Source organism: Ascaphus truei, chromosome 4 (assembly GCF_040206685.1).
Source record: "Ascaphus truei isolate aAscTru1 chromosome 4, aAscTru1.hap1, whole genome shotgun sequence".
Classification (NCBI taxonomy): domain Eukaryota; kingdom Metazoa; phylum Chordata; class Amphibia; order Anura; family Ascaphidae; genus Ascaphus; species Ascaphus truei.
In genome coordinates this window covers 104,844,963-104,859,950 of record NC_134486.1, presented here as the reverse complement: position 1 = coordinate 104,859,950, position 14,988 = coordinate 104,844,963, and the positions used below count along the sequence as shown (strand labels likewise).

The following is a 14,988-nucleotide window of genomic DNA, read 5'->3' as shown; positions in this document are numbered from 1 at the left end:
AACTGCAGGTGTGTGCTGTGAGTATGCAGTATATTTAAATGAGACACCTGTAAGGTTTCAAAAGCGATGTACACTAAAATTACGTGTATGGGAAATTCTTTTCAATTAAATCTTCTTATGCACCTCTGTTATTTCAGAGAGGGGTCCAAGGAAAATGTGAGATTTTCCACAATAGGGCGATGAACATTTTTAGTTGTCCAGAGACCCTGCATCTGCTTTTTGAGGCTGCGTGGAAATACCAATTTTTAGACTTTCAGCTTTTGTAATTGTGTAACACCACATTTGCCTGGTTTATTAGATTAGGATTTATCGGGCCGCCTTATCATGCAAATTATATTGTAAATTTCCTTTGACCTGTGGTACTCTCAGCATATTATCCTGGCTAGTAGGCTGCAAATTAGGTTTTTACAAGGCAAAGCTTGTGGTACATGCCATTGATTTTCATGCTTCTGAAAACAGCACCATGTTCCTTCCATGGTGCTCACTCACTTTAACATGAAAGCTTTTAAATGAGAATGGGAAACTTGTGCTTGGACTGTGTATTCCTGGGAGGGAAATACGGAGTGCTGAAAAACAGCGGTGAGTTGTGAGCTGTCCTGAGCATGTTCTGTTAATGACTGGAGTATCTGTAGTATAAATGTATATGCAAACTATCCAAGGTTAGATTGCCGTAAACATGTTTTAGAGCTGATTGCCTCTTGTTAACAGATTAGTACGACTTTTATCTTGCCGTTCAGTCATTTGAACCTCTGGTAGCGCAAGCAGCTATAGATGTAGCCAACGTTATTGCATCTCGTGACGCACTGCAGTGGAACGTTATACAGCGCACCAGCGAGCAAAGCGGACATTGTTTTAAATCCGCCTCGTGTGAGAAGAGGGACGGTACTATCGTTGGCGACATTTGTATCTCCATAAATATTAAGCAAAACGAATTTCCTTTTTTATTTGCAGCATTTTACCTTTTGTGTTTGCCAGTCCCAGAAATGAACGATGTCATTGATTTTTATTGTGTGTGTGTGTGTGTGTGTGTGTGTGTGTGTCTGTGTGTGTGTGTGTGTGTCTGTCTGTCCCTCTGGCAGTGAACATATTCTCACACGCCTTTTACGTTTAGTTTATTTTGATTCCTTAATAGAATTTGATTTTCCTTGTATAAACATATACTTTTATTTTTTTATTTTTGGGACGATCATAATCCTAGAAGGTGGAGTTGGAATCAATTTTTGTTTTGTGCTCACCATGCAATGCGTTTTCTATCCCATGTTGCATGTAATACCACGTTCCCTTCCCTCTCCCCAGAGATATTTCTACAATGAAAGGAAGTCTGTGGCTGTACTGTTAAGGGGGAGCAGTATAAAGGGTCGAATGCAGCATACCACGATGATACTGTTAAAGCGGCAATCCAAGCTGGCTTCTGTTTTACACATAGGAATGAAGCAGGGGGTCTCCGGCGTTGAAACCCCATTAATTTCTGCTCCGGGGACTCCCTGCTTCTATGGAGTAAGTATCTCCAGGGTGTGTCGGCAGCCGCTCCCGCTCGCTAGCTGGGGTTCACGTGGTGGACTCTCTTCAAATATGCTGCGCCCTGTGGCCCAATAGGAAGCCGTGACGTCATCAGGGGCGGCTTCCTATTGGCCCATGTGACGCGGGAGGTTTAAACTTGCAGGTGATACTTCCCTCCTTAAGGGGTGCTAGTATCTCTGCATGCAGGGGGTCCCCGGAGCTGACATTAATCAGGTTCAGCTCTGGAGAACCCCTGCTTGGATCCTATGTAAAATACTACAAAACTAAATACTGTCCACTTGGAGTTCTCCTTTAAATGACACTACCAATAAAGTTACACTTGCTGCAAAGAACATTGTAAATTGATATAATCAGTTTATGCTTTGTGAATAGTTCAGTATGCCAGAATACCTGTAATCCCATTTGTGTGTTAACACCACTTGTCGGGAATTTAATGAGGGCATATTTGGGTCAACAATACTGCAGACCTGTACATGCAGGGGAAAATGTCAATTTCCTTCACTGTTCTTCAGGTACTGGTTATAATCAAACTGTTTACCTAGTGTTTTAGCAGCACGTCCCTAAGGCTTGCCGAGTCTTCAGCATAACTCAGAGCTATTTATGGCAGATGTCAGAACGGTAGAAATAAGGAGCGAAAATAGTACTTTGAGAGCACAGCTGTTTTTGAAGGCTGGATCCTATGTGGCAACAGAAATTGTGATACATTCTGTTCCGCTATAGAACGCTTTCTCGACATGCAAATTTACTCCCGAAAGACTAACTGCTAAAAAGTAAAAAAAAGAAATATTTCAGAATATACATTTTATACCTCTAGGTTAGCGATAAGTATTTCATACCAAACCTGAGGAAGCAATGCAGCAAACATTCCGATGTTTTGATAATAAAGGCCGTGTTATAAGACTGGCTCGTAGAAAATAACCAGTAAGTTTGGTAACCTTCGAGCAGGGCAGAAAATAAAAATTTACATCCGTATTTCTCCGAAACTACTATTGATTTTCACAACCGGGAAAGGAAATGCAAAAAACGCCATCTGTCTGGCAGAACCAGTGGATCAAATACAGTTCAAGAAGTAAAAGGATGCTTGGGATAGACACACGGGAACCCTACATCTGTCTCCCATTTCCATGCTTCTTAGTATGTGATCTTTATAAGATCTGCACAGGTTTTACTCTTCAGTACTCTCCTGTTGACACTTCCACAATGGGTTTTGAGTCGGGGGAGAGGGGGGGTTATTTGTTAAACTGCGATCAAGCTATTTCAGGCACTATCCCACAGACACACAAACCCCTGCCCCCCATTTAAGTCAGTGTGTTAGTGCCTTGATCGGCATGCTCTCCGTTAAACTACTTCAGCACCCTACAGATGTATAGTGCAAGTCGTGTATGGTGGCACCCAGGAGGCAGCTATGCTGCAAGTCATTGGGTTTTGCTCGTTTTGAAGGGTGTCGTTCGCAGTCGGCCCTACTATCAGAAACTAAATGGATGGGGAGGACTCTCCTTCAATCTACAAGTAATCCCTAAAGAAGATTAGTTTTTCTGGACTCGCTCGTTTGCCAAATGAAGATTTTCTTCATTAAATTCAATATATATCAAATAGTCCATGGCACGGTTCTTTTCTTAATTTAATCAGGGACAACTAGAGCACATCTTTTACAGCATTATTTTAGTCATCCGCTTTCATCATTCAGGCATATAGTTAGAGTGGAGAATCTTTAAGTCGTTAGCTTGGTGATGTTCAATGACTCTGAATTCTATAAATCTAAATGCACTCGTTATATATTTCAACAATACATGTTTTTCTCGGCTCAAAATATTCTTGTTAATCATCATTAGAATGCTGTTTCTTCATTTAGACTGATTTAGAAGACCGTCTTTGTTCTGTCACTAAATAGCTATAGAATCCTATGTTCTTAATCCTTTTATGACTTCTCTATTGTATTGTCTTACTAATTAACCCTACGTATATTTAATTAACCTTTGAATTAAAACTCTTGACCATATACTATTCAACACAGCAGACATTAAACATACAAGGTTTAAAACATGTATACACCTGGCTGTCTTCAGCTTATCTTTGCAGAGTCAGCGAATCATTTTCCAATATAATTTCCTTCATTTGATACTAAATTACTTATTTTAACCAGTTACATGCTGACTGTGTATAGAGAGAATATAGCATAATTCATATTTAGGATGATTTGAAGCCTATCTTCAATCGCAAGATGGTAAGTCCAGCCGGCACTGCAGGCGTTAATGAATAACCTTCGACTTTTTTCCCCTTCCCAACGCTGTGGGGTCCTCTGAACCTCTGTTTAGCTCTGGGATACTTGTTGGTGTAGTTAACGGTAAACAATAGGAAGGTGTGAGGTTTGATTGAACTTCCGAAAGGGGAGGACGGCACCGGTTAATTACACTAGTAAATATCTCGGGCACCGGGATGGGTTCACCGGAGCTAAAGATAACGCCGTTCAGTCGGGGGGCCCCTCTCTGTTCCAATGCTAAAGAAAAATGTAGTAAGAAAAACCCAAGCAGCTGACTTTGCTGCTTTAAAATCATTGAGCTTTTGCTGCATTATGCAACTAAACCTTTTATGTAGCTGAATTAGGGTTAGATTAATGGTTTTCATTGTTTTATATGCGGAGTGCTAAGTGGATTTGCTGCTTTAAATTCCAATACAGTTTAAAACTCTAAACCTCTAACACCTCAACATGTAGTCGTGCATTTTGTTAACGCTGCTAGAAACAATGACAGGATTAATAAAAGGCAGCCGTGTGACGTCACCTGACAACGCGGCGTCATTTGACTGCATTGCCATGGCGACGCGTCCTCATTTGACGCCACGTTGCCGAAGACAAGATAGGAGACACTGCAGAGGCCTAACGCGATCCCCCGGCCTATACTATATTTCTTATGTTATGCAGTATGTTAGTCAGCATTATTCTGTGCCCTCTTGTGTTCGAGGCAAGAGAAAGATGCACCCGCTCTCTTGTGTTTCCAAGAAATGTCTTTTTAACAGATTAATTATTGCCCAGAATGTGCATTGCATGGTGGTAGCAAAGTTTACTTTACAGCATGGTTGTTCAGAGCAGAAAGATATGCTTATCTACTTTTATCTGCACGGTTTACTTTCCTTTTTTTTTTTGCATTATATAACCGCTTGCTGGCATCTTCCACACCTGGACAGTGAATTTGCTTATCGGAATACTTTCAGGACTGTTCATTTGAGGGATTTTTGTTTTTCTGAGCGTTGCATGATCCTATTTGGAGTGTTGCAACCATTTCCAGTCCTACTGAAGCAGTAAAATCTCCCTGTCACTGTTCCAATGTTAATCTCAGAACAGGGTTTATTTTTTTTTATTACTGGCAAGAGACCTGTATTATCTGCAAAGTCATCACTTTTTTAGTAAAGGGTACAGCAATCTGTACTTGATTATACCAGGATCTTTCTTCTAGAAGTAACCTAATATATTAACACCACTTTCTATACGTATGTTATTTGGTACATAACATTTGTTCCATTCTCTTCTTTTAGGTGAAGATCATGTGGCGGATATCCAATTTGATTCTGACACAGTGGTCATGGAGAAACCACGTCCCATCCAGATAGTCGTCGCTCATGAAGATGACCATAACTTCGAGCTGGATGAGAAGGCCTTGGAAAACATTTTGCTGCAGGAGCATATACGGGATATGAATGTAGTGGTAGTGTCTGTGGCTGGGGCATTTCGTAAAGGCAAATCTTTTCTGCTGGACTTCATGCTCAGATTCATGTACAAACAGGTAAACCCTTTCTTTTCATTTTGTTTCATTTCTGATCTGGTTTTCCTTGGCTAAAACTTACGTTACAGTAAGTGGTTTCACAAGAGCCCGCTGTCAGCAGGTAGTGCACTACTAGGCAATAACTGTGTTCCGTCAGTGCGTGGCTTACAACAGAGGATCTCAAAGGCTTGCATTTCATGGACCACTCTAGTATTGCAGGACTACTGTTTGGCTCTGCTCCTTTTATACGTGTGCGGTCATTACTCATACGAACATCCTCTCTTGACGCAGTCTTCACCCCATTGAAACTTCTTTTTAAATGGCGACTGCCAGGGAATCCGAGATTGACAAATGTTGCCCCATGTTCTTCAGTGCCTTTTTATGATGTGCTGTGCCTGTCGGCTATAGCAGGGGGTTGCTGGGATTTGTAGTCATTGGGGCCTTCCCTTCTGCTTGGCATCCACACCCGAACTACAACTCCCATCAGCCAACAAATAATGACGTCACTTCTGGTTATGCGCAGTGAGTTACTTCTGGTTATATTTTGACAATTTTACATTTTTTTCCCTATGAGATTTTTGTGGGTGGCACTGCCACAAAAAAAGTTTCACTTACAAAAAATAAAAAAAATCAGCCTTTACTAGTAGCTGAAATAAACCACAGGTTTTTGGGGATCACTACTGTGCAGGAACCCACTTGTTTTGAATCAAATACTGTTTTTTGTTTTTTTTGTATGTATATTATTATTATTATTTTATTATTATTATTATTATTCCAACGAGTTTCAATCTTTCTACTGTACAGGAACAATGTAGAACTGTTTTTGAAAATGATTTTTTGGGGACTCTTAAACCTTTGGGGGATTTCAGAACTGCAACACATTGGTTCGAACGCTCTACCGATTGCTTGAATTAAAACTCTCAAAATGAAACACTAACAAATTCTATTGAACTGAGGCGGTTACAGAAATGTTTCTCTCTTGGAGCTTTGATAGTCAAAGTATTTTCTAGTCCCTGTAATTTTGCATGGTTGACTTTTTTTTTTTTTTTTAACTATTTATTGCCTACAGAATAAACTTCTGTATTGACTCATTGGGTTTATTAAGATGCATTATCTTTTCCTATTTGATTAACACATCATTTCTTCATAGATGTTTAGAGCGATCTCCTCCGGTTTAGGATCCTGAAGAAGAAATGTGCAAGCTCTGAAACCTTGTGAGCACATTCACACATCTCAGAAAGGTCTGCAACCCTGTCTTTCCCCATTATCTCTTGGCATTCAGTGCTTCCACTGCAGCAAGGGATTCTGGGAAAGGTCATGCAAATGTGCGCGCACACACAGTGTTACTTTTTGCTTATCCATTTTAACATGAATCCCTATAAACTTATGCATGCTGTATTACACAGCTTTTCAGCACAGCCTGTGTGCAAGAAGTGCATGTTAAAATGGATAAGCAGTAAAACGTGACTCACTGCGATTCTCATTTGCATGTTATTACCCAGATTCCCTGACTGCAGTGGAAGCACTATATGCTAAGGTTAATGGGAAGACTGGTCAACAGACCTGTCTGAGACATGCAAATGCACCACAAGTGGTATTTTTATTTACACTACGGTAGAGGGTTTTATAAAACTTTTTTTTTTCTGCCCCTCCCCCCCCCCCCCCCCCCACAATAACTTTTTTTTAATGTCGGATTTAATCATCTTGAGCGCTCCATATGGCTCACCAAACATTATTAGCTGTCGAACACATACAATGCTCAATAAATCTATTAAAGCTCGGCACTCCTGTGCTAGTTTGAATCGTATGATCATAACGATTTCTCATGTAAACGTTTCAACACATGTACTGGCAGGACGGCCTGTACTGCAGGGTTACCCTGCACTTGGCAACTGACTTGGAAATCAATCCATGGCCTTCTTGCGTCTAGGCAATTTTGGCTATATATACCTTGTAGTGAAAGGTTAACTTCCTGCCTACATTATTTCCCTAGTATTGAAGATTAAAGAAATGTCCGATGCTCTTTAAGTTTCTCCAATATTAATGGAAGTATAAATGTTAACATTGAGCGGCGTGTTGGCAATCGTCGAAAGCCTTTTATATTGATGTCTGTAGCAATCACTACAGCAGTGTTTCTCTAACCTTACCTCAGAGAGCTTCAGACAGACCATATGACTGATCACAGAAGTACCTATCACTTTTCTGGTATTTGAATGCGTGTGATTAAGTATCCTCAGAACATGGCCTGTCTCTGGTGTCCCGAGCAGTGGGTTGACAAATGCTGCTGTGCAGGTTAGCAGTTAGTACCAGAAATAAAGCGGTTAAAATGCTTTCAATCATATCTTTGTGCAAACAGATTATCCATTATGTATTATAGTAGTGATCATTGTGTATTGCCATTATAATCTTTGCTATGTCTATACTGCTTTTTTTTTTCTTGGAGATCTGTGGGGGTTGGGGGGAGGTGGTGTGTAAGTGAAGGGTGTTGGGATACACTTTAAACTTAATTGTTGGTTGTAAATGCTTGGAAAATATCACAATTTAAAAGTATCCTATGAGTTAAGCTCAATTTTTCTCTTAACACATGGGGAAGAGTGAATAAATCTAAGTCAGAAGCAACGCTAACCAAGGAAAATGGCTGCATTACGTAACAAGTGCCTTTCACAAACCAAAATGCAAACTAAAATTGACATCTGGAGTCGTCTTGAGTGAGAGCTCTGGAAGTCCAGGTTGGCAAGATGGTCATTGCTACTGGGGTTTACCCAATTCCTAGAATGTTTTCGTCTTTAATTGTAAATAGTACCGTCAATGCACAAAATGTTAGACTGCAAAAACACTGGCACTGTTTTGCTTTCTTTGAGGTAGTGTGTAGCCCAGATGACACTCCTATGCCTCTTCTCAAGGGGAGAAAGTTGTAACCTCTTAGCAGCAAATACGTTAAACAAACACTTTTGATTGTTTTGATCTTTAAAAGGGAATTGGCCTAAGATGGGAACGTGTGTTGCAAATCCTGATGATGGTTCTATTTCTTCCCTCATTTTCCAGAGCTCAAGCTGGATAGGTGGCAACTTCGAGCCCCTCACCGGCTTCACGTGGCGAGGTGGATGTGAACGAGAAACTACAGGCATACAGATCTGGAGTGAAGTGTTTGTTATTGACAAACCTGATGGTTCCCAGGTAAATTAAACAAGGTCCAAGTAGTCTGTAGTAACTTGAGCCTCTTGTCAGACCCTTGCATAATACTTGACCGTTACTTACACTGTATTGTGTATTTGTGCACGATAAGATTGGGTCAAGGGGCTCATGTTATGCTGCTGGCTAACATAATTGGGTAATTCTCATACAAATAGTTATGGCCAACAAAGTCAATGTTGCAAGATGCTAATCAGAAGCATGTAAGTGGGTGGGATAAAAAGCCGACCTGTAAAAGGCAGTTTTGTTTTACAGTATATATGTGTACTAATAAGACATCTTACTTTCTGACCCACTTCTCTCACAAGGCAGCCTTTTGAGCTGCCTGATTTATGTGCTGTCTCCTGACAAGAAACATTGAGAGGGCTCCAGTTGGCTGCCTTTGGGGTCACATTAAGTGCACATGACTTAAATGTTTGAAAGGTGACTGTCCTGTCAGACTTATTTTGTACATGACTGCCACTTTGTGGCTATCCATATCAATAGAATAAGTCAATTTTCAATTCCCTGTAAGGATGTCCAGTCATAGATGTCTTCATGTAGAAACTGCACTTTAAACAATTTGATTTGTCTGTTTGACAATCGCATGCATAACTTTTAGTTAAACCATATGTTAACTGACTAATCATTTTTAGTCTTTGCGCTTTTATGACAGACTATTGTTTAACAACAGTCTGTTCATAAAGTACTGTATGAAGAAAAGACTGGCAGTCCTTAAGTAATGTGCTAATTCAGTGTATTAGATATATACCTACAAACTTGTTATATGGAATATCTTCTCTTCTCCCCCCCCCCCCTTCCCTGTCTGAACCCCTAAGCTTTCACAGTTTTACTAACAGTTTTATTTCCCTATACTGTAGGTTGCTGTTATCCTTATGGATACTCAGGGAGCCTTTGATAGCCAGTCAACAATCAAAGATTGTGCAACTGTGTTTGCTTTGAGCACTATGACCAGTTCTGTACAGGTGAGTTTGTGCTAAACTTAAAATAATTCAACGCCTTTTCCATCTTAATTGAAGCTTTATGGTCAAGAAGGGTATTTTAAATACCATGCATTGCTTTGTGTTCTCTTGCTTCTTAATCCGTAGAGCCTTTCGAACTGGTAATTCTCAAAATAATGTATGGGTTTAAGAGTTTAGCATAAGGTCACGTCAATGAATTCATAGTGCAAACCAAGGGAAATGGTCTTCCTTTGTAATGTATGTTTGATAAAGGTGATTTCTGATATGAAACTGCTCGTGAGGTTTCCTAATGTCAGGTGTTGAGATATGAAACACATCTCCCCTCATCTGCAATTTAGACAATTATGAATGGTATGGGCCAGATATATTGATGACATGGTCACAACAAAGGAGTGTCGCCTCCTCCTGGACCAGTGTTAAAATATTTATTTGCTTAACAAAAGAGGTGATGCTGCATAGCTGCCATACCTGGCCCTTTGCATACATTGCTCATACCACTGTTCTAGGAAGACAAACATGTTTGTTTCCCACTGCAGCTTACTTTTACACTGTTGGCTATTTGTGTTGCAGGTGTATAACTTGTCCCAAAACATTCAAGAAGATGATCTGCAGCATTTGCAGGTAAATATATAGTGTGCATGTGTACACTCCATCTTCATAACGCCTGCTCATTCGACCTTAAGAGTTTTCCAGCTAACGAACCCTAATAACCTTCAGTGTATGTGGACAGCGAACCAATAGTGCTCAATATTGTCTCTAATAGCAAAAGAGTCCGAGCACCAGTCCCACTTAAATTATACTTCAAGATGCCTGGAAAAAATCGAACCTCTCCAAGATGCATCTTATTATGAAGACACTTGGTATACTTCATATCTTTCAATAGCTTTTCCATTAAATAGATTTGTGCAGTGATCCCTTAAATACAGCCTGGATGGAGGAGCCAGCCAGTGTAATGGAAAATATTACGGTACATTATAAAAATTAAAAATAAACTAGTTTTTTGAATTAAGTTTCTTATTAAATAGTGAAAATGTAATATATATATTTTATTAAAAGTAAAAAGCATTTAAATTGTTGCAAGTTACTTCAATAAACTATATATTGATGTTCAGTAAGATGCTTTAGCTATATTCATCAAGGTGTACAATGTTACCAACATTAATTATTGATGGGGACAAGTCGGTTTCCTTATCAAAGGATGATATAAATATTAGATAATTAAGAGCTCTCTTATGCCAAACCTTTTTTGAAGCAATGTCAAATCGTGAAAAGCCTCACGGATACATGCGTCCGATGAACAATGCAAAAACTACTGTGTCAAAGATGTCAATGTCTCTGATTGTAGTATTTACAGCTTTTTACAGAGTATGGACGTCTTGCAATGGAAGAAATTTACAAAAAGCCCTTTCAGGTAATTGATTTTAAAGTAGCAAAAACATTGTTTAGAATCATATTTGTGTCAAATAATTGAATCGTGCTGCCCCGGTTTTAGTAGGAGATTCTGAGTTCAGATTCTCATTTGTGTAAGAGGTCAATCAAATTAGGAAATAGATTTCCTTCTTTTTATGACAAAATCCAACAAGATTTCTATTTGATTGAAAACGATCCTCTGCATTTGTATTGGTGTTTTGTATAATTAGCAGAACAATGGATTTCTAACACTAGAAAGCATTGAGATACTGGATGCCTCTTATCTAATAAGCTAATAGTGATTAGTAAATACAACAATGATGAACTCTTTAGAACTCTTTGTAGAACTGCATTGTGTTTCTCAAATGAATTATCGAACTCCCTCTGACAGCTTTATAATGTTATTGTGTTGCCTGGTCTTTTCTTTATAGACCCTCATGTTTTTAATTCGAGACTGGAGCTATCCTTACGAACATTCATATGGCTTGGAAGGAGGAAATCTGTTTCTGGAAAAGAGATTGCAGGTAAAAATAACCTGTTGGTTTACTGTACAACATGGTGCAAACTGTTAGGGTTTTGTACTGCCATCTGGTCACCAGAGCACGGAGATTGCTGTTTGCAGTATTATTAATGTATCACATTGCAGTGTATGGCTGATTGTGTAATTCAAAGGGGAAGGAGAAGGAAGCTCCCGCATCAGCTTAATTAGGAAATATTAGCAAAAATAAATTATGAAAATTAGAGATAATGATGAGGTGCAAATAGGGATAAGGGTAGTAATCGCAAAACAAACAAAGATTCCCCAATGAATGCACTCAAATCAAGTAGTGAGAAATGATGAATGAGTTAAAAAATAATATTTAATCAATGATCTGGTCACGAGCACGGAGATTGCTGTTTGCAGTATTATTAATGTATCACATTGCAGTGTATGGCTGATTGTGTAATTCAAAGGGGAAGGAGAAGGAAGCTCCCGCATCAGCTTAATTAGGAAATATTAGCAAAAATAAATTATGAAAATTAGAGATAATGATGAGGTGCAAATAGGGATAAGGGTAGTAATCGCAAAACAAACAAAGATTCCCCAATGAATGCACTCAAATCAAGTAGTGAGAAATGATGAATGAGTTAAAAAATAATATTTAATCAATGATCTGGTCACGAGCACGGAGATTGCTGTTTGCAGTATTATTAATGTATCACATTGCAGTGTATGGCTCATTGTGCCTAGCTCTATCTTTACCTTTGTATTGAAGAATTGGGACCTGTTCTCCCCTATAGGGAACATTTTAAGCCAATTATTGTGGTTGATCTCGCAGGTTGTTCTGTATATTTGTCAAGTACCTACCTGTTTACCCAGGCATTTAAATTAATGAACCACAACCTATCTGGCATTTAATAACTACAGTACCGTCCCATCCTGTATTTTCTCTTTCCTTGTTGTTGGCCTCGTTTATAACCTTTAAATGTTTTCTTTTTTCCCTTTTGGAACTGTGAAGTGATTTGAGTCCCATTGGGAGAAAAGTGCTATATAAATAAAAATAATAACTTTATTAAGCGATGCCGAAGCCAGGCTGCCGGATTTCAGTTTGAAAGCATCCCAAGGCATTCCCCTTTTGCCCTACAGGTGAAGCAGAACCAGCACGAAGAGCTGCAGAATGTCAGGAAGCATATCCACTCTTGTTTTACAAACATTGGCTGTTTCCTATTGCCACATCCTGGTCTTAAAGTTGCAACCAACCCACATTTTGATGGCCGATTAGCTGGTAACTGTCCTTAATACTTAAACATTTTTGTTTTTTAATAGTTTGTGGGCAGCGTGTTTTTATTGCAAACTTGTCTCAATGAGAGAGCTGATATTTGGTTTTCTTTACCTTTAGTACTTCAGTGTTGGGTGATACCTTTTTTTGTTTGGACTAACAATAGATATAAGACAAGCTTTCAAGAGTTCTATGCTTGTCTTCTATCTGTTGTTGGTCCAAATAAAAAAAAGGTATCACCTAATACTGAAGTACTCCTTAAAGAAGATGAGTCTTGCTTGGACTCGCTGGTTTGCCAAATGATTTTCTTAATTAAATGGGTGCAAATGAATGTCCCACCTTCCAGTATATATCAAATAGTCCACGGCATGGTTCTTTTTTCAATTTAATCAGAGACATATAGAAAACATCTGTTACAGGATAATTTCAGTCATCAGGTTTTCATCATTCAAGCATATAGAATGTAGTTGGTGGAGAATCTGTAGCTTGGTGGTGGTAAAGGATTCTGAATTCCATAAACTAAAATGCAATCTTTATACATTTCTCTCAACATAGCAATCACTTGTTTTTCTCACTGTCGGCTCAAAATATTCTTAGTTAATTATCAACATTAGAACAAAGTTTCTTACTTTGGACTTTGATTTCGAAAACCCTCTTTGTTCTGTCACTAAATAATATAGTTAATCGTATATTTTTATCTTTTAAGGCCTCTCTCCATTGTATTGTCTTACTAACTAACCATCTATTTAATTAATCTTTTGAATTCAAACTCTTGAAACAAAACTGACAAACATTTCCACATCTGCCTGTCTTCAGACTGATTTTATCATACTAAATTAAGCAGTTACATGCTGAATATATATGTATATAGAGAATATAGCATAATTAATATTTAGGATAATTTCAAGCCTATCTTCACTCCTTCAGGCCTGGGACCCGCTGCGCCCGGCGGCGCGGGCAGCTGCACGAGCGTTCCCCACCAGCAGGGGAATCCTCCCGAGCCGGTCCCAGTCCCCCCTCACGGCACAGCTCACTACACGCTGTGACGCGTCAGCCGCTAGGGGATTCAAGAGAATTGTAATCCCAAGCGTCGCCGCGTCACGTGGTGTGGCTGTGAGCCAATGGGGAGGGGAGGCTTCGGCGAGCGGGGAGGAGAGTGGAGGGAAAGCAGCGTGAGTGCGTGAGTGCTCGTGTGGTGCGTGTGCCTGTCTGTGTGGCGCGTGCCTGTCTGTGTGGCGCGTGCCTGTCTGTGTGGCGCGTGCCTGTCTGTGTGGCGCGTGCCTGTCTGTGTGGCGCGTGCCTGTCTGTGTTTGTGTGTGCCTGTCTGTGTTTGTGTGTGCGTGAGTGTCAGCATGTGAGTTAGTCTCCTGCTGCAGCCGGATACAGTGTCCCTCTCCCAGTGCCGTCTGTACAAGCCCAGCCGATCACACACACAGGGCAGCCCGCAGCAGCTCCCTGCTGCAGCCCGAGCCTGTGGAGGGGAGGGGGGGATAGCGGGTCCCTCCGCTTAAACCACGCCCCCCCCCCGCTTAAACCAAGGCCCCACTCCAGCCCCGGCTCCCGCTCCCTACAGACCGCATATCGCGGTCTGTGTCTTTCAGCGCCCCGCCTGTCTGCAGTGCTGGCGCGCTGACGGAGGGAGCGGGGCCTTAGCCTCACTCTACACTATCGCTACTGAACTAACACGGCTATTTCTACTTACATTTTTTTTTTAACCTAAGTTGAATATGCAACCTACCGGAGACTCTCAGCCACCACCAGTTTAAGTTCTTTCAAAACTAAAGCTGTCTCACATTTTTAATCTGGTCTGAAACTGTTACATACGCCTATAATATATACAGTTAGGTCCGGAAATAATTGGACACTGATACAAGTTTTGTTATTTCGGCTGTGTACCAAAATAAATTCAAGTTACAGTTAAATAATGAATATGGGCTTAAAGTGCAGTCTATCAGCTTTAATTTGAGGGTATTCACATCCAAATTGGAGGAAGGGCTTAGAAATTACATCTCTTTAATATGTAGACCCCTCTTTTTCAAGGGACCAAAAGTAATTGGACAATTGACTCAAAAGCTGTTTCATGGACAGGTGTGGGCTATTCCTTCGTTATTTCATCATCAAGTAAGCAGGTAAAAGGTCTGAAGTTGATTCCAGGTGTGGCATTTGCATTTGGAAGCTGTTGCTGTGAACCCACAACATGCGGTCAAAGGAGCTCTCAATGCAAGTGAAACAGGGCATCCTTAGGCTGCAAAAAAAATAAAATCCATCAGAGCGATAGCAGGAACATTAGGAGTGGCCAAATCAACCGTTTGGTACATTCTGAGGAAAAAAGAACGCACTGTGGGCTCTGCAACACAAAAAAGCCTGGATGTCCACGGAAGACAA

At 40.1% G+C, this 14,988-nt stretch overlaps 1 protein-coding gene across 6 annotated transcripts in view; it reads left to right on the top strand.

Annotated features, from left to right (window-relative positions):
* ATL2 (atlastin GTPase 2) overlaps positions 1 to 14,988 on the top strand; it is a 55,523-nt gene that overhangs the window by 29,047 nt on the left and 11,488 nt on the right. For all 6 annotated transcript variants that reach the window (XM_075596330.1, XM_075596332.1, XM_075596333.1 and 3 more), the window contains 7 exons: positions 5,053 to 5,300; positions 8,325 to 8,456; positions 9,332 to 9,436; positions 10,004 to 10,054; positions 10,788 to 10,844; positions 11,275 to 11,367; positions 12,471 to 12,609. In XM_075596330.1, coding sequence (XP_075452445.1) covers positions 5,053 to 5,300; positions 8,325 to 8,456; positions 9,332 to 9,436; positions 10,004 to 10,054; positions 10,788 to 10,844; positions 11,275 to 11,367; positions 12,471 to 12,609 — 825 coding nt within the window. The remainder of the gene's footprint in view (positions 1 to 5,052; positions 5,301 to 8,324; positions 8,457 to 9,331; positions 9,437 to 10,003; positions 10,055 to 10,787; positions 10,845 to 11,274; positions 11,368 to 12,470; positions 12,610 to 14,988) is intronic.